The sequence below is a fragment of the Hemiscyllium ocellatum genome, chromosome 16 (assembly GCF_020745735.1).
Source record: "Hemiscyllium ocellatum isolate sHemOce1 chromosome 16, sHemOce1.pat.X.cur, whole genome shotgun sequence".
Taxonomy (NCBI): domain Eukaryota; kingdom Metazoa; phylum Chordata; class Chondrichthyes; order Orectolobiformes; family Hemiscylliidae; genus Hemiscyllium; species Hemiscyllium ocellatum.
The window spans coordinates 49,035,084-49,056,206 of record NC_083416.1 but is presented as its reverse complement, the minus strand read 5'-3'; the positions used below and the strand labels follow the sequence as shown (position 1 = coordinate 49,056,206).

Below are 21,123 nucleotides of genomic sequence, written 5' to 3'. Positions count from 1 at the left end.
GATTGGCTGTCCGACAGAAGGCAGAGAGTTGTGATAAACGGTTCTTTTTTGGAACGGCAGCTAGTAACAAGTGGTGTCCTGCAGGGTTCAGTGTTGGGGCCGCAGCTGTTCACTTTATATATTAATGATCTGGAAGAAGTGACTGGGGGCATTCTGGTGAGGTTCGCCAATGATACGAAGTTAGGTGGACAGGCAGTTCTGAGGAGGTGGGGAGGCTACAGAAAGATTTAGACAGTTTAGGACAGTGGTCCAAGAAATGGCTGATGAAATTCAGTGTGAGCAAATGCGAGGTCTTGCACTTTGGAAAAAGAACACAGGCATGGACTATTTTCTAAACGGTGAGAAAATTCATAAAGCTAAAGTACAAAGGGCTCTCGGAGTGCTAGTACAGGATTCTCTAAGGTTGACTTGTAGGTTGAGTCCATGATTAAGAAAGCAAATGAAATGTTGTCATTTATCTTAAGAGGGATGGAATGTAAAAGCAGTGATCTGCTACTGAGACTTTATAGAGCTCTGGCTAGGCCTCATTTAGATTACTGTGTCCAGTTTTGGTCCCCACACCTCAGGAAGGACAAACTGGCATTGAAGCATTACAAGTGAAGATTCACATGGATGATTCCTGGAACGGTAGGCCATGATGAATGGCTGAGGATCCTGGGATTGTATTCATTAGAGTTTAGAAGGGGAGGGGAGATTGAGGGGAGGTCTAATAGAAACTTACAAGATAATTCATGGCTTAGAAAGGGTGGATGCTGGAAAATTGTTTCTGTCAGGCAGGGATACTAGAACCAGTGGGCACAGCCTTAGAATTAGAGGGGGTCAATTTAGAATGGAAATGAGGAGACATTTCTTCAGCCAGAGAGTGGTGGGCCTGTGGAATTCATTGCCACGGAGCGCAGTGGAGGCGGGGACGTTAAATGTCTTCAAGGCAGAGATTAATAAATTCTTAATTTTGCAAGGAATTAAGGGATACGGGGAGAGTATGGGTAAGTGATGTTGAAAAGCCCATCAGCTATGATTGAATGGCGGAGTGGACCCAATGGGCCGAATGGCCTTACTTCCACCTCTATTTCTTATGGGTCTTATGGTTTTACAATGCATAACAGAAATTTGCTAAAGACTCTTAGCACTTTCTAAACCCATGATCATTTCATATAGAAGGACAAGGGCAGCAGATATTTGGGAACACAACTATCTGTAGTTCCCCTCCAAGCCACTCACCATACTGACTTTGAAATATATTGTTGATCCTTCACTATTGCTGGGCAAAAATTATGGAACTCCATCCCTAAAGGTCAATATATACTGCAGCGGTTCAAGAAGGCAACTCTCCACCACCTTCTCAAGGGCAATTAGGGATAGGCAATGAATGTTGACCAGCCAAAGATGTCCACATCCCATAAGTGAAAAAAAGACTGAGGAAGAAGGTGAATGCTTTGCTGTGCTCTGCAAGGGTAAGTGTTGATATCTTCTCTCTGCTATCTCCTTTGTCCTACCTCACACTTTTAGGGCCACCACTCACTCAAACTCTCCCACTGCACACAGCTCTCACCAAGGCACAAGGACTACCACTCTAACTTACATCATGCAAACAGCTCTCATCCATTCTATCTTCAAAAAACTATTAACTCTTCCTGCCTTCTGTGCTTCCCACCAACTCTCCAATTCATGATGTGGAAGAGTTGGTGTTGGACTGGGGTGAACAAAGTTAGAAATCACGCAAGAGCAGGTTATAGTCTGCCAGATTTAGTTAGAAGGAGCAGCACTCTGAAAGCTAGTGCTTCCAAATAAACCTGTTGGTCTATAACCTGGTGTTGTGTGATTTCTAACTTTCTCCTGTTCACGTCTCATCATGAATGGTTCTCTCATACACTTCCATTCTCGACAATCCATTCCTTTGACTCATTGCAGGAAAATATTGGCCCAGGATCCTGCTGACAGGGTCAAGACTGGCAGGGCTGAGAATGTCATAAACAAGGCTCTTCATGCCATATGAGGAGAAAATTCTCTGACTGGTTGAAGAAGAGCATAGTCACTCATCGGAGGACAGGCCACTGAACTGCTCTTATATTAACACAAATGTTAATTTATTCTCACACAAAACCATGTTATAGTCCAACAGGTTTAATTGGAAGCACACTAGCTTTCGGAGCAACGCTCCTTCATCAGGTGATGAAGGAGCTCCTTCTATCATCTGATGAAAGAGTGTCGCTCCGAAAGCTAGTGCTTCCAATTAAACCTGTTAGACTATAACCTGGTGTTGTGTGATTTTTAACTTTGTACACCCCAGTCCAACTCCGGCATCTCCAAATCATAATTTATTCTCAACATGCAAAAGCTTTTATCCCTGTTAGACAACTAATTCATGATCTACTCTTACTGGGCAGGCACCCAGTGAACATGTGCCCCCAAAGATGGCAGCATCAGATACCCTCACTCTAAACAGGAAGCCAATGAATGAGGATACGTCAGCAAGACTTTAATCTTGGTAGGAGCATTTTCTAGAATAGAGTCAGAAGCCCAATCTGGTGAGGCCATCATAGACATATTTCCATAGCAGATCAAGAGGAAACATCCCAAAAGGCTGTCAGTGATCAGGTTCCTATTCAGCTCCAGGCAGAAAACAAATCCACGGTCTTAGTCATGAATGACTTGGTCAAAATACAGAGATGCAAAGGTATAGGTTTACCAAAGGCAGTTGATAAACTGGATCAAAGGATGGCGATGTCCCCTAAAATTTTCAGTATTGTACTCACCATTGCATATATGCATCTGGCTACCTCTGTGAACAGGTTGGTTGGCACCATCGAGAATCAGGTCCAAGACACTCAATGGCTCACAGGCTAGCTGCAGAAATCAGGACTGTCTTAAACATAGTGGGAGGAGCAGGAGGAAGAAGAAAATCTGCTGAGGGCATATAGAGGGCATGCGAGATGCGTAATTGCAAATAATCTTACACTTTTGCAAGCTATCTTGACCTGCACTCCTAAAATATCTGATCTTGTGTCTTTGTTGCTGTCAGACCTGGTTAAATCACACCTGTGACACATTAACAGCTTCCAGATATTGCATGGATGAAACTAGGTATAATGGCCAAGTGTTGTTCACCTCTCACAAAAGAACTGCCTCCTTGACTGCAGCTAGCTCAGGGGACATGATGAATTCTTGAACTGTTGATGATTGTTGATGATTGCAGCCAAGGTATTACACTGAGGTTAAATGCAATTTGCAGGGATTGTGCTAAGGTCTGGTCTGCACATATTATTCCATAATAATACCCAAGATGAGAGTACAGCATCTCTGAGAGTACAGCATCTCTGGAGGGAAAGTTTCATTCTATTAAACATGTCTTCAAAGGAATGTATAGCTATTCAAGGCTGGGAGGTGTATAATGGGCAATTCATGTGTACCCCTTTCCTCATAGTGCATTGTCCGCTGAGAAAAGCTGACCAAAGCACTGTCTCACGCAGGTTCAATGCTATCCTATCCAATTCAATGCAGGATATTCAAATATTTCAAACCTTGCAGTCTATACACACTCTGAAACATTGAAGGCTAACAAACATTGTAAGGGTCAAAAGAACATGTCACAGCATTTGTCTCAATCTGTTGCCAATCAAGAAAGACATCATGATAACACAGTGACGTGATATGCGGACTGAAACCTTAAGAGCTACTTTGCTTTACTGAACCCATGTTGTTGGTGTTACTCTATGGCGCAAACCAGCCAACTGGCCAATTGAGCTAACCAACCTCCCATATCAATTTACTGTCTTACTGATTGCTTTTTACTTCTTTATACCTGATGGTCAGTAGGACATGTAAAGCAACATAGAACATAGAACATTTCAGCACAGTATGGGCCCTTTGGCCCTCGATGTTGCGCCGACCTGTAAAACCAATCTGAAGCCTATCCACCATACACTATTCCATTTTCATCTATACGTTTATCCAATGACCATTTAAATGCCCTTAAAGTTGGCAAGTCTACTACTGCTGAAGCCAGTTGGTTTCACACCCCATACTACTCTCTGAATAAAGAACTTACCTCTGACATCAGTCCTATACCTCTCACTTCTCAATTTAAAGCTATGTCCCCCCATGCTAGCCATCACCAGCTGAGGAAAAAGGCTCTCAACCACCCTATCTAACCCTCTGATGATCTTGTATGTCTCAATTAAGTCATCTCTCAACCATCTTCTCTCTAACAAAAACAGCTTCAAGTCCCTTGTCTTTCCTCATAAGACCTTCCTTCCATACCAGGCAACATCCTAGTAAATCTTCTCTGAACTCTTTTGAAAGTTTCCACATCCTTCGTATAATGCAGTGACCAGACTGTACGCAATATTCCAAGTATTGCTGAACCTTGTGGCTCCGAAACTCAATCCTTCTACCAATAAAAGGTAAAACACTGTATGCCTTCTTAACAACCCTATCAACCTGCGTGGCAACTTTCAGAGATCTACGTACATGGACGCCGAGCTCTCTCTCTCTCTCTCTCATCTACACTACCAAGAATCTTACCATTAGCCCAGTACTCTTTATTCCTGTTGCTCCTTCCAAAGTGAATCACCTTACACTATTCTGCATTAAACTCCATTTGCCACCTCTCAGCCCAGCTCTGAAACTTATCTATGTCCCTCAGTAACCTGAAATATCTTGCCGCATGACTCATAATTCCACCAACCTTAGTGTCATCCGCAAATTTATTAACCCATCCTTCTCCAACCTCATCTAGGTCATTTATAAAAATGGCAAACAGCAGTGGCTCCAAAACAGATCCTCGTAACTGAACTCCAGGATGAACATTTTCCATCAACCACCACCCTCTGACTACTTCCAGCTAGCCAACTTCTGATCTGCTAATCCCATGCCTCTGTATTTTGTGCAATAGCCTACTGTGGGGAACCTTACCAAACATCTTGCTGAAATCCATATACACCACATCAACCACTTTACCCTCATCTGAGTTGAGAGTGTGGTGCTGGAAAAGCATAGCACTCAGGCAGCATCTGAGGTGCAGGAGAATCGACATTTCAGGCATAAGCCCTTCATCAGGAATCCTCACTTTTTTCTACTTTACCCTCAGCAACCTGTTTGGTCGCCATCTCAAAGAACTTAGTAAGGTTTGCAAGGCACAACCTACCCTTCACAAAACCGTGTTGACTATCCCTAATCAATTTATTCCTCTCTGGATGATTATTCTATCTCTTATAAACTTTTCCAACACTTTATCCACAACAGAAGTAAGGCACACTGCTCTATAATTACCAGGGTTGTCTCTACTCCCCTTCTTTAACAAGGGGAAAGTGAGGACTGCAGATGCTGGAGATCAGAGCTGAAGAATGTGTTGCTGGAAAAGCGCAGCAGGTCAGGCAGCATCAAAGGAACAGGAGAGTCAACGTTCGAGCATAAGCCCTTCTTCAGGAATGAGGAGGATATGCCAAGCAGGCAAAGATAAAAGGCAGGGAGGAGGGACTTGGGGGAGGGGCATTGGGAATACGATAGATGGAAGAAGGTTAAGGTGAGGGTGATAGGCCGGAGAGGGGGTAGCGGTGGACAGGTCGGGAAGAAGAGTTCCGCCACCTCCAAACAGGCCCCACCACCAAGGATATATTTCCCTCCCCACCCCTATCAGCGTTCCGGAAAGACCACTCCCTCCACGACTCCCTCGTCAGATCCACACCTCCCACCAACCCAACCTCCACTCCCGGCACCTTCCCCTGCAACCGCAAGAAATGCAAAACTTGCGCTCACACCTCCCCCCTCATTTCCCTCCAAGGCCCCAAGGGATCCTTCCATATCCATCAGAAATTCACCTGCACCTCCACACACATCATTTACTGCATCCGCTGCACTCGATGTGGCTTCCTATATATTTGGGAGACAGGCCGCCTACTTGTGGAACGTTTCAGAGAACACGTCTGGGACACCCGCACCAACCAACCCCACCGCCCCGTGGCTGAACACTTTAACTCCCCCTCCCACTCTGCCAAGGACATGGAGGTCCTTGGCCTCCTCCATCGCCAGACCATGGCAACATGACGCCTGGAAGAAGAGCGCCTCATGTTCCGCCTAGGAACCCTCCAACCACAAGGGATGAATGCAGATTTCTCCAGCTTTCTCATTCCCCCTCCCCCCACCTTTTCTCTGTCCTAACCCTCAGACTCAGCACCACCTTCTTGACCTGCAATCTTCTTCCCGACCTCTGCATCCCCACCCCCTCTCTGGCCTATCACCCTCACCTTAACCTCCTTCCACATATCGTATTCCCAACGCCCCTCCTCCAAGTCCCTCCTCCCTACCTTTTATCTTAGCCTGCTTGGCACACCCTCCTCATTCCTGAAGAAGGGCTTATGCCAGAAACGTCGATTCTCCTGTTCCTTTGATGCTGCCTGACCTGCTGCGCTTTTCCAGCAACACCTTTTTAACAAGGGGACAACATTTGCTATCCTACAGTCTTCTGGCACTATTCCTGTAGACAATGAAGACATAAAGATCAAAGCCAAAGGCTCTGCAATCTCCTCCCTGGCTTCCCACAGAATCCTAGGAAAATCTCATCGAGCCCAGCGGAAATATCTATTTTCACACTTTCCTGAATTGCTAACACCTCCTCCTTGTGAACCTCAATTCTGTCTAGGCTAGTAATCTGTATCTCAGTATTGTCCTCGACAATATTGTCTTTTTCCAATGTGAATATTGATGAAACATATTCATTTAGCACTTCCCCTACCTCATCAGACTCCACACACAACTTCCCACTACTACTGTTGATTGGCCCTAATCTTTCTCTCGTTATTATTTTACTTCTGATATACTGAGAGAAAATTAGAGGGTTTTCCCTGATCCTATCTGCCAACAACTTCTCATGTCCCCTCCTGGTTTTTCTTAGCTGTGTCTTTAGGTCTTTCCTGACTAAATTGTAACTCTCATGCGCCCTAACTGAGCCTTCACGTCGCATTCTAACATAAGCCTTCTCCTTCCTCTTGATAAGAGGTTCAACTTGTTTCGTAAACTGACCACTTCCTCCCTGCCTGACAGGTACATACTTATCAAGAACATGCAGTAGCTGTTCCTTGAATAGGCACCACATTTCAATTGTACCCATCCCCTGCAGTTTCCTTCCCCATCCTAAATTTTGCCTAATTGCATCATAATTGCCTTTCCCCAAGTAATAACTCTTGCCCTGCATTATATACCTATCCCTTGCTATTACTAAAGTAAACATAACCAAATTGTGGTCACTTTCACCAAAGTGCTCACCTACCTCCAAATCTAACACCCGGCCAGGTTCATTACCCAGCACCAAATCCAATGTTGCCTCACCCCTTGTTGTCTTATCTACATACTGCATCAGGAAATCACCCTGCACACATTGGACAAAAGCTAACCCATCTAAAGTACTCAAACTATAGTATTTACAGTCAATATTTGGAAAGTTAATGTCCCCAAAACAACTACCCTCTTATTCTCGCTCCTATCTAGAATTATCATTCTATCATATCCTCTACATCTCTGGAACCACTCAGAGGCCTATAGAAAACTCCCAACAGGGTGACCTCTCCTTTCCTGTTTCTAACCTCAGCCCATACTACTTCAGTAGACGAGTCCTCAAACGTCCTTTCTGCCACTGTAATACCGTCCTTGACTAAAAATGCCCCTCTTTCATCATCTTCTCTGTTCTTGCTGAAACATCTAAATCTTGGAATCTGCAATAACCATTCCTGTCCCTGCTCTATCCATGTCTCAGAAATGGCCACAACATCAAAGTCCCAGGTACCAACCCATGCTGCAAGTTCACTCATCTTACTCTGGATGCTCCTGGTGTTGAAGCAGACACAATTCAAACAACCTTCCTGCTTGCGGACCTTGGAACCATATTTCTGACCTCACTACTCTCAACCTCCAGGACACTGGAACTACAATTTAGGTATCCATCCCCCTGCTGAATTAGTTTAAACCCTCCCGAATACCATTAGCAAACTTCCCCCCCCAGGATATTGGTACCCCTCTGGTTCAGGTGTAGACCATCCTGTTTGTAGAGGTCCCATCTACCCTAGAATGAGCCCCAATTATCTAGGTATCCAAAACCCTCCCTCCTGCACCATCCCTGTCGCTAAATGTTAAACTCCTCTCACTCTGTATTCCTTGCCTTGCTAGCAGATGGCATGGACAACAAACCAGCGATAACAAATCCGTTTGTTCTAGCACTAAGCTTCCACCCTAGCTCCCTGAATTTCTGCCTTAAATCCCCATCCCTTTTCCTACCTATGTCATTAGTACCTATGTGAACCACAACTTAGGACTGCTCCCCCTCAACGATCCCGAAAACATAATCCGAGACATTATGAACCCTAGCAATTGGGAGGCAACACACCAACTATTAGTCTGTCTTGTTTCCACAGAACCTTCTATCTGTCCCCCTAACTATGGAGTTCCCAATGACTAATGCTCTGCTCATCTCCCCCCCACCCCTTCTGAACAACATGCCAGAGAACCTGTACTCCATGCCTTATCCTTGGTGACTCGTCGTCCCCAACAGTATCCAAAATGGTATACATGTTATTGAGGGGAACGGCCACAGGCGTTTCCTGCACTGCCTGCCGGTTCCCTTTCTGTCCCCTGACAGTAACCCATCTGCCTTTTTCTTGTACTTGAGATGTGACTACCTTCCTGTAACTCCTCTCAATAATCCCCTCTGCCTCCCGAATGATCCAAAGTTCATCCAGCTCCGGCTCCAGCTCCAGTTCCATAACATGGTTTTCGAGGAGCAATAATGTTTAGATACTTGAAAGTGGAATCACTTAAAGATATCAAATGTACAATCATAATGATGACAAGACATTTATTTAGCAACAGTAATGGCACGGTGGCGCAGTGTTTAGCACTGCTGCCTCACAGCGCCAGAGACCCGGGTTCAATTCCTGCCTCAGGCGACTGTCTGTGTGGAGTTTGCACATTCTCCCTGTGTCTGCGTGGGTTTCCTCCAGGTGCTCCGGTTTCCTCCCATAGTCCAACAACGTGCAGGTTAGGTGAATTGGCCATTCTAAATTGCCCGTAGTGTTAGGTGAAAGGGTAAATATAGGGGAATGGGTCTGGGTGAGTTGCACTCTGGCAGGACGGTGTGGACTTGTTGGGCTGAAGGGCCTGTTTCCACACTGTACGTAATCTAATCTAATCTAACAGCCAGGGACTGAGAAAATAATAATAAGGTCATGTTTGTTCTGCTCCAAGCACAGGTTGTTTTCCATATTATCAATAGTATATTAAACAATTAAACAAAGTCCAAACCCAGCTCATTTATCCTGGAAGCATATTACAAATAGTTTCACTCTGGCTCCTCATGCTGAATGAGACATTCTTCTGTCATGCTTTGTGGAATGGACCTTCCTTGTCAATGGACTGATCCTTATCTACACCCTCATCCTCAAAGGATCACATTCAATTCCCCCCTTTCTTTGCATCTGAGACCATCCCCACCCCATCTCAGGCAGCTCCAGAGAAAAGAGCACCGCATGCTACAGTGATATGGCACATTCTTTCCGGGTTATATTGAAAGACTACACTGGAGAGGTCCATGCATCTAAACCATTCCATTGTGGCCCTGGAGAAACAGTGAGCAGTGTTATATATTTGTTCTGTGTCAGTCTGAGAAATTTGTAATCATGTTTTCAGACATGTTTGAAAGGGGTTACCCATGTCTCTCATTCTTGTATGGTTTAAGAACTACAGAAAGATGCTGGAACCAATGTGTTGTCTCATATGTAAACATTATGGCAGTTCCCAGGAATTCCAGCTCAATCTTCCAAAAAGCGGCATCAGTTGTCACATATAATTTGAGTTTTGAAGGAATGTAAAGCCTTTGATATTGAGAAACTCTAAAAGTTGATTATAGAGGACATTCAAAGCAAGCTGAGTGCATCTATCACACCATGAACCTTGATGTACTTATGGATTAAGGATGGCGGGAAGAGCCAACAGGTACCTAATTGCTTCTTGAAATGAGTCACCAACATAAAAAAAACAGAGTGATTATGACCTTGACAGCCCTTGGGTAGGCATTGATATGCTGTCATTCTGAGCATAAGTCCGGTTCCAGCAGATGACAAATTGTTGGTAATGATCCAGGCCATCATTAGTCAGCACCTGTATTCTTTCTAACAGTTCTAGAAAAGACAGCAAGGCCACAGATGTATTCTCCTCTGCCCCTGTTGGAGATCCATACCTCCTTCTTTAGACTGTACAGCAGCTACTTGTCACGAACGTTAGAAATAAATTGTAGAAATCATGTGACAGGTCAGAAAACATCCAGATGCTACCAATCAGTTTTAAGAAGGACTAGCAACCAACAACTAACCTGCCCTTTGGAGATTAACCTTTTGCACAGCACTCTTAAAACATGACTTGCTAATTGTTACCATCGCATGTTGCTGAGCAAGTTTATCACGTGATGAATTGGGCACTGAGGCAGCCCAGCTATGTATAAGGATCTTACTCTACTGATTTTTTAAGAAGTATTTAAATGAGTGCTTTTAATTATTTTGACATGTTCCCTGGATCCCTATCCAACATGATGAATGGCACATGTGTGATATTAAACACTTTCCAGGCCTCCACTTGCAGAGAAAATTGTAAAAGAACATTTATGAATAAAATATTCCCAACAGATGACACCAGAAAAAAAAACTGATTGCTGTTCTACACTATAGTAAAGAACATTCATTCTTGCCAAATCCTATAACATCAGCCAAAATACAACATAATAATACAAATGACATAACCAGTGGATCAAAATATTTAACACAGCAGACAATTTACTAATAGCCAGTTGTAGATAAGTATTAAAGGAGGGGATACAGAGTATTTCTAAGTGCTATTGAGCTATTAGTACTAAAAGCTAACTTTGAAACCACCATAAGAATGTTACAATTTATACCTAGGACTAACCCAGCAATCACTAGCTAGGTGTGAGAGAACAAACTTCAGAGTGACATCAATATTGGATTTTGGAGAGCTGGGTGGATTTGTCTCTGACTGTCCCAATTCCAAATCTTGGGACAGTAGCATGTTTTGCTCAGGCAGCTGTGTCATTTTTGCAGCTTGGAGCAGGAGGATAGATGGATGGAGCATTGCTACAACATCTCGCCACAATGGCAGTAGGGTCATTGTGCAAAATGAAGATAATAAATTTTAACAAGGTTCTAAATTTAAACTTGCTGCTTTCTGAGAACTCAACTTTGTTAGTTGGACAATTTTCATTGTCAGGATCTAATTCGTACAAGCACATAAACCTACTTCATGTAGGCATACATTTGTGGTAGATGAATGGTCAACCATCCCAATAGGTGGCACCATTCTGGCAGTTATGACTTTGTAATTGAAATCTACAAGAAATGTGGGATTTTTAAAACGTCTTCATTTGTGGTGGAATTTTAAGATGCTAAAAAAAAGAGGGACAGAAACATGTTGTGTTTGGGTCATGGTCTGAATTATTTTCCATCTCAAACAATTAACTTCACCAGTGAATTCTTTGGGATATAGATTTTCAAACTGAGGGTGTATTGCAAATCAAATGTTTTAACACATTCGTTTCCTAAATTAATAGCAAAGCCTATAACTTTCAAGACAGTAAAACAAAAAAAAGCTTATTTATCAATAAATTATAATAAACAATTTTACTTTATGTTATGGAGTTCAACTTATAAAGTATTCACTTTTGAAATGTAATAACAACAAATCTGCGTAGAATACCTTGTTTTAGAGTTTAAACCTTTCGTCCTGGTTATACACCACAGAATATATTACACCAAAGCAGGTTCAAGGTCATATTAGCAATAAATGGAAATTTATATCTAATAAACACATTCCAATGAGCACATTTAATCTTTATATTTGGCAGCAAGATCAGAGATGCAAAGGAGGTTTAAAAGAGGTAAAATGGTTTACCTTAAATTCTGTCTCAATATTGGCTAATTGTGCTAGTTCATTACTGAGTTCCAAAGCCGTAAGGACTGGGTCTTCACTTGATAAAGACAAATGAGCAGCACTTGCTAATCCCTTGTATGCATTCATCCTCGACCTGGAATGACTAAAAGAATCTCGTTTTTGTTTCTCAGCACACTCACTGCATTTGCAAAAATAGTCATGGGGTTTCTCAATCCGTGCACCCTTCAGAAGGAGTATGTGTACAATCTCATATTCCTGGCAATGAGAAGCAAGAATGACTGGAGTAATGTCTTGGGAGAAACGTGTACCGTCCTCATCATAGGCGTAAAAATCATCGTCCCGAAGTTCTTGCTCAAGAGGGCTGATGGCCAAACGATGTCCATGCGCAAAGGCTGAATGATTTAAAATTGCTTCCACTATCCTCACATAACCTTTGCTGATTGCCAGCAGTAGTCCATCACCAATCCGTGCAAGAGTCTCTTTTTTTAAAAGGAGCTCTGTCACTTCCAGATGTTCATTTCCCACTGCAAGTTGTAAAGCGTTCTGCCCCATGTAGTCAACGCAATTGAAGTTCAAGGTCTTTGACTCCTCTAACATCTTGCGCACCACTGGTATATTTCCATATTCCGCTGCATCCAGAAAACGTTCCTCTTCAGGTGTCAAATTTTTGCCCCTCTCATTGAACATGTAGGCTGGACCTCTGATGGCCTGCCTCCTTCCCTTCTCACGAAGGGTGGTGTGCCTCCTGTGCATGGTTTGAATGTTGCTGTTATCCGAACTACAAAAGAAAATAGAAGAATACACAGGTATTGCATTTGCTAATTGCAAAGTAAGTAGATACATTGACAGTTATTGATGTTTCTAAAAAAAATTAAGAAAAGCTAGCAATTAAAAAAAAACAGAAATACTATAATTGACCGGCTGTCGAACTGCTTCACATCAGAAAAGTAGTTTAGGTTGAATATTGATGCAAATCCTGTGGTATAATTCATGAGTCTTCGCAGCCAGTTTCCAAATGTAGCTTTGTGTTTCAGATCCTGCACTGCACTGAACAGCTATCCCATGTGAACACAAGTATTAAATGCTATTTTGAATATTTTAAATTTAAATCCTCTGGTTTTGCCCTAATAAAAAACTTACTTGAATTTCATAAAATGTACTTAGGTGTTTAAAATATTTCCTTGACATTTCCCTAACTTTTTCTCTAACACTGGTCAGACCCAGGAGATTTAGGCTATTATGAATGTAATGAGCATAAACCTAACAGATGATAATTCTGAATGATAGGTTTGGTCAGAGCATTGGTATCATTACCCTGATTGTTTTGCTCTCATTGAACTTCCTTCATCATGTATTCTGCATCATTCACGTACACAGCACCTTGCAACCCTTAGATGTCTATCATCTAAGATGACAAGGGCAGCAGAAGCATGGAAACACCACCACCTGCAAGTTCCCATGCAAACCACACACCCACAGACCCACACACCATTCTTATTCAGAAGTATGTTGCTATTTCTTCTATGACACTGGGACAAAGTCCTAGGGCTCCCTCCCATAACACTATGGCTGCACCCACACCATGTAAACTGATGGCAGCTCACTACTTTCTTCAGGGCAGTTATGAATTGACAATAAATGTTGCCCTGACCAGCGATGAATAAATTAAAAATTAAATAACCTACTGCTTTCATTCAAATGACACAGCTTACTTTAGCCATTAAGTACTGACACTTGCCCATTTGCCTTTCTTTCTCTCCCTCTGCCTGGGCTATCCTGGGTCCTGAGCGCCACCAAATGAAAATACGGAGGACTAATTTCTAAATGCTACCCTGTCTCTTGCTCTGAGACATACAAATACTGTCACAAAAATCTGGATGCTTGGTAGTTGACTGTGTTTGCAGATGCCAGTTTTGGGAGAATCTCTGAGCACAACTGAGCAGGTGCAGAGGAATTAGAAGCAGATTCTAAGGAACTAGCTTTCTGTTGGACAACTTTACATCTTACTGTAGGGAGGGACAAACGAAAACTTGCTACACCAACCCAATAAGGAAAAATTTACAAGAGGTATAAACTGACAACTGTTTGATGCATTGGACTGGCTGCCAGGACGCTTCTGTATAATGTTGTCCTATTTGGAGGAACTGACCTCTCATCTGTGTGTTGTTCTTGTACAATACAATCCAGCAAAATATGGACTATGCTGTTTCTTCTATGCAGACAGCAGAGGGCAGGGGTGGTGCCTCTCAATTACATTTACTGCGGATACTCAGTGTGTTCAGTAAATGCTCAGATTATGAGATCCATTATTTCATGCAGATTGCAAAGTGGTGAGTTTGCATCCAACAGGTTGTTTTATCTGGTGTGGAAACATGTATGTTATCTCTTGTAATGTAAGAAATTGGATCTGGATATTGTGGTATTGAAGAATCCAGAGACATTTATCACAACTAACTACAATGTACACACATTACGTTCCACAGGCACATAAATGTGTGGGCTTAAACTTAAGCTATTAGTTTACTGTAGTGGGAGGATTAAAAATTACACCTTCAAATCAGATCGTTGAGGGTTAATTGTTAAAGGTTAATTGCACATCTCAATGAGCAAATGAAGTAAAGTGGAAAAGTACATGGGAAAGCAGCTTGTTTTGACTGAGGAATAACTATATGATACTCCACTGTTGTGAGAATTGTCCCACTTGACCGTCACATGGAGCCACGTGGAGTTTTTTTTATATAATGGAATGTCCAGGAAAATGCTGCAAGTACCACAGAATGATGATGTGGCATGTCATCTCAGATTCAAAAAAACATTAATATCAGGGACTTTGCCCTATTCAATGGATTTTACCTTGGACTGGGATTGCAAATAGTGTCAGGAACTCTGAGTTCTCCGGACCAGCCATTGTAAGCTGGGTGCCCAAAGGGCAGAAGACAATGAGACCCATTACTGAACGTGTCTATAGTAATTTAGGCAAACAGCTCCACTCATTAGTTTACATATGTTTTGAATATATCTAAAGTAGATTACTGGTTAATGTATATATGCACTGCTATGTATACATACATATTTATCTATTGCTTTGCATATATTTCTGTTTAATATATACTTACCGCTCAATATTTTGATTTACCACGTAATACATTCATCACCACTTAATATATCCATACCCACCAGTAAACTTTTGTTACTTTGAATCACTTTATTCAGAGATTATTTTGTAACATCGAATCTATTCTCGAACTATAAACTTTACACCAGGGAACAAATTTCCAGTAGAGTGTCATAATTCAGGTGATTTGAGGTAAGATGGAGTATGGGACTTCTTATTTTTAAGTCTAATGCAATGATAGGCAGGACTTATACACTTAATGGTAAGGTCCTTGGGAGTGTTGCTGAACAAAGAGACCTTGGAATGCAGGTTCATAGCTCCTTGAAAGTAGAGTCATAGCTAGATAGGACAGTGAAGGCAGCGTTTGGTCAGAGTATTGAGTACAGGAATTGGGAGGTTATGTTGTGGCTGTACAGGACATTGGTTAGGCCACTGTTTGAATATTGCATGCAATTCTGGTCTCCTTCCTATTAGAATGATGTAGTGAAACTTGAAAAAGTTCAGAAAAGATCTACAAGGATATTGCCAGGGTTGGAGGATTTGAGCTATAGGGAAAGGTTGAACAGACTGGGGCTGTTTTCCCTGGATCATCAGAGGCTGAGGGTAATCTTATAGAGGTTTACAAAATCATGACGGGCATGCACAGGATAAACAGACGAAGTCTTTTCCATCTGTGGGAGTCCAGAACTACAGAGAATAGGTTTAGGGTGATAGGGGAAAGATATAAAAGAGATCTGAAAGGCAACTTTTTCACTCAGAGAGTGGTACGTGAATGGAATGAGGTCACAGAGGAAGTGGTGGAGGCTGGTACAATTGCAACATTTAAAGGCATTTGGATGGGTATATGAATAGGAAGGGTTAGGAGGGATATAGGTCAAGTGCTGGCAGATGGGACTAGATTGGGATGGGATATCTGGTTGGCATAGACGGGTTGGACTGAAGGGTCTGTTTCCGTGCTGTACATCTCTATGAATCTATGATAGAATGGCATCATGAGCATGTCTCTTAAAGACATACTGACTGAGACAAAGGACGACATTAAGCTTGACAGAGAAGATGGACAAGAGTTTCCAAGCTATCAAACACTCAACAACTCTCATGCACTCACCATTCATGCTTTGAAATATATCATTGTTCCCTCAATGCTGTTGGGTCAAAATCCTGGAAGACCCTCCTTAACAACATTGTAGGTCTATCTACGAAACACAGATTGCAATGATTCGAGAATGGAGGTCACCACCACGTTCTTAACGACAAGTAGGACTCGGCAGTAAAAGTTGGCCAGCCAGCAACACCCACATTCCCTTGAGCGAATGAAAAGAATATACTGCTATTTTGTTATCATGCATAACAATGTGAGAACCAAGATGCAATAGCACATTTTTGTCTTTTCTGAGGATGACAGAAGATCAGATTCTCCAGCAATGCTTTGAATGATGCCAGAAAGCCATCAATGCCACATTACTCTGACAATCAGCTATTGGTCTATTTTTGATTTCACTCCACATTATGTCCATTTTAAACACCCTCATTAGACACCCATCCGTCTACTGCTTCCAAATTATAGCAAACCTTTTATAATAAATATTAAGGTGCCATCAGTTCTTTTTCCCCCAAATCACTTGCTTCTGAGACCAGTGTAACTTCGGCGTCAGTTTGAATGTAGGTAACATATTTAGACTCATACGTAATAACTTACTGATAATCCTATGCAGTGACTGTCTCAGAACAATAAACAAACCAATTATAAGTTTAAAACAGATTATTTCTTTCAGTTGAAAAAAACATATATCATCATAAAAGTGCTCTTGTGGCATGGTGGTAGTGTCCCCTACCTCTGAGCCCGGAGGTCCAGGTACAAGTCCCATCCTGCTCAGGAGCTATGCAATTAACATTTCTGATATGGTGGATTAGAAAGTATCCATACCTATATGAACCTTTAAAGAAAGGTAGGCACTGCAGGGGGTGGAATGCCTTATTTTCCTCTCCAACTCCATTTTGATTCAATCCCCGTCCACTCTCCCAATCTTTTATTCACCTTTGGTCTTATTACACTGATGAGGTTTGCAGGTAAATTGGGAATCAATTGGAACATGGGTGATTTAGTTGTGGAGGATAAAGGAAAGAAAAATGGCACAGGTGATTTGGTGATGGGTAAAAAATATGTCAAGTGAAAGCACTTCTGGATTAAAACAAAAGAAAAATAAACCCAGCAACTGAATACCATTAAGTGTGAACTTTGGCTATTTCATCGAATATTGCCAATGTTATCTGGATCAAACTTTTTATCCAGCATTTTTTATTTTTTTTATTGAGTTGGTCCATCTACTATAAATGCTCTCATCCTGTTCTCAGCATATGTAATTCTCAAAATAAAGCATAAGACATACTTAGTTTCCAACATGCATTCTTAAGAAACAACATACACCTACATAAAATTTCTTTTCTAATTCAAGGTCTTTTTTAACTACAGGGGTGTAGAACAGGAGAGTTAATGGTAAGAAATCCATTGGCCAATAATAACCTCAAAGAATTTAAGTATGATAATCAAACCATTATGCAAATGTTGTTAATTCAGTGAAAAGTACCTTAGGATGAATATTGATTGAATTCTAGTAATATAAATCACAGGTCTCAAGAGCCATTTAACTATGAACTACATAAAAAGAAATCATAATGAGACCAATCCCATAAGATAACTATAGGTTTTAGATTTATTGTATTAAACTGTTGTCCCATTTGAACTCAATTATAAAATGTTATTTTGAATATTTTAAGGTTTAAATGATTCCCCAATTTCCTCCTCATAAAACATATTTGGAATTTATAACCAGTGAATAGAGCACATGTTCTCATTTGGATGCTATCCCTGTCAATGGCTGAGAAAAATGAAGGAGCCAACAATGTAACTTGACTTTGCTGGCCTCACTTCACACCCTTTGGTTATGGAGTTATGAATACAATTAGTGTGAAAAAATAGAAATCAGCAGAATATATAAAACAACATGAAAATTAGACTATTGTGAAGAAAACTAATTGACAGAAAATCATAATGACAAATCTCAAGAATGGGTTAGAGTGAGACAGTGTAAGTAATTTTGAGTTACACTGAGTTCTAAGAAAATTAAAATCATCAGGAACCCTATGAGAATTATTAATGGTTTCAAAGATAACTACATATTTAATGTGAAACCATTATCATCTCATTAAGTAATCTTGGATTGAAATCCCATCTTCAACAAATCTTTTTGCTTCTCCTAAACTGCAACCTTAATTGTACAAAATGATATGTGTCTACCTGTTTTGGAGTGGCAGAATTTCTTTGAGGGGGTAGAATTAAAATTGAAATTATAATGAAGACAAAATTTGTAATACAAAATACAAGTTTAACTGATTGTCATTGGGTGAGTTCTTAGCTTCACCAGAGAGCCATACACAGTCATCAGTGTAAATCAAAATTACTCATTCTGTAATATTCTAACTTGTAGTTGAGGACTGTATCAACATTTACTTGATATTATTATTTTCTTCATGACAATCCAACTGACATATTTTATACTTGCACATCTGTATTTATTTCATTACTGACTGAAGTCATAGAGTCATTCAGTATGGAAACTGACCCTTCGGTCCAACCAGTCCATGCCAAACATAATCCCAAATTAAACTAGTCCCACCTGCCTGCTCCTGGCCCATATCCCTCCAAACCTTTTCTATTCATGTATTTATCCAAATGACTTTTAAATGTTCTAATTATACCTACATCCACCACTTCCTCAGGAAGTTAATTCCACATGCAAACATTTGCCCCTCCTGTCTTTTTTAAATCTCTCTCCTCTCACCTTAAAAATGTGCTCCCTAATCTTGAAATCTCCCATTCTAGGGAAAAGACAATTGCCACTAACTCTATCTATACCACTCGTTAATTTATAAACTTCTATAAGGTCGCTTCTTAACCTCCTACGCTCCAGTGAAAAATGTCCAAGCTTATCCAACCATTCTTTATAACTTAAACCTTCCAGGTTCCGAACTAACTCGGGACGATAATAAGTAGTAGTGCTAGCACAGTTGTAAAGTTACTGGATGAGTAGTCCAGATTATTGTTCAGGGGACATGGATTTGATTATTGTTCAGGGGACATGAATTTGAATCCCACTGTGTAAATAATGAAATTTAAATTTAATGAACATTTGAAATTAAAAGCTAGTCTAATGGTGTCCGTGTAACCACTGTCAAATGTTGTAAAGTCCAATCTGGCATTAAATAACCTTTAATGAAAGAAATTGGCCACCTTTGTCTGATCTTGTCTACATGTAGCTCCAAATCCATTGCAATTTGGTTTGTGCTTAACTACTATGGGATTTATTCATATCCCATAAGAAAAATAACTATACCTTTGTCAAATTGGCAGAATAAGAATGAATATATTTAAGTCAAGCAGGTTTAAAAGCTTGATGTAAAACTTAGATGCTATTCCACAAACCTTTTAAGTTTAATGTTTTAAATCATAATCTCTGCCTTCATATGTCCAAGTGTTATTGGTGATTACATGCCCATATACTTCTCCTCTAGGAGCAATTTTTAATTCCTTTGGTTATTGTATTACCAAAACCATTTGTCTTTCTCTGTCATTACTTTTCATTTAATCTCTCCTGTATTCCAAGCTGTAACAGACCTTCCTTTTGCACCTTTTGCCTCCCCACCAATTTCTTTGCCCCATAAATACTTACAACCTTTTCGATCTCCAACATTTTAAGTGCTGATGAAAGGTCATTGACCTGAAGTGTTGCCTCTGTTTCTCTAACCACAGTCACTGTCTGACTAGTTGACTATTTTCAGCATTCATAGAATCATACAGAGTTCAAGCACTGAAGTCAATCATTGGCCCACTAAATTCATGATGGCTGTAAGAGTTTATAGTCACCAACAAGAAAAGTAATTGTTAAGATCGAACTTTATTGTTGGATAATAACATCTCACTGTGAAGTTCACAAATCTTTGACATTATTGAACAATCTTCTTAGCTTGATAATAAAGTGGAAAAAGCTTAGGAAGATAGCACTTCACATGGAGATACTGAGATAAGGAAATTCTGGGAATCTGTGTCAAGTTGTTAAACAGCAAAAGGATAAGATCTGGAAACTTTGTGTAGTGATTGGAACCAGGCTGACCTCATTGACTACAAGGTCATTGATTGGGGTTGTTAACCTGGGCAGTCAGGAAAGTGCTGACTGACCAACATAACCAAGAATGGTTTCGTCCGTACCCAGGTGTTCTTAGAGAAGGAGCACTCAGTGTCTACCAACATCCTCGAGGTTTTCAGGGAGAAGTGGGCACCGCAGGGAGTGGAGTGTTTTATTCCCCCCGCCCCCCCAACTCTATTTTGATTTAATCCTTGCCTTCCCCTTCACCTTTTTGATCACACAGCATTGTCCTTTGATGTGAAGGGCACTGCTTGTAACTGGCCACTCAGGTGTTTCCTGCCTTCCTGGTGGTGGAAAATGATTAAAGATTTACACACCTGTTGTCTTTCATTTGTCTCACACCTACACACACATGACATTGGTGTTGGGGAAAAAGGGGAAAAAAAACAAAATATAACCAAGAGATGGTTACATCTATGCCTGAGTGTTCTTAGAGAAGGAGCACGTGGTGTCTACCAACTCCCTCGAGGTTTTCAGGGCAAGGTAGACACCACATGGTGTGGAGTGTTTTATTTCCCCTCAAAACTCTATTTTGGTTAAATCCCTGCCCTTCCCTTCACTGTTTGATCTCGCAGCAATGCCCTCTGTCACAGGCCACCCTGTGTTAGGCAGTAGTGTGGGGAATTGGGAAAAAATAAAAAATATATAAAGAGACGCCGTAGAGGGGGTCGTTATGGCTGATTGCCTGCCCCTCTTCTGGGGTGTAAATAAAGGGTAAGTTGGTGATGGGATACTGGTCTAAACAAAAGAGAAAAACATATAGCCAAGACGTCTGGGCATGGGTGTCCCTGGAGAAGGAGCATGTGATGTCTACCAACACCCACAAAGTTTTTAGGGTGAGGTAGGTACCGCAGGGTG

At 41.2% G+C, this 21,123-nt stretch overlaps 1 protein-coding gene across 1 annotated transcript in view; it reads right to left on the bottom strand.

Annotated features, from left to right (window-relative positions):
* The window catches only part of LOC132823209 (short transient receptor potential channel 7-like), a 152,991-nt gene that overhangs the window by 100,184 nt on the left and 31,684 nt on the right, over positions 1–21,123 (bottom strand). The window contains exon 2 of the mRNA XM_060836814.1: positions 11,947–12,724. Within this exon, the coding sequence (XP_060692797.1) occupies positions 11,947–12,699 (753 nt within the window). The 5' untranslated portion in view covers positions 12,700–12,724. The remainder of the gene's footprint in view (positions 1–11,946; positions 12,725–21,123) is intronic.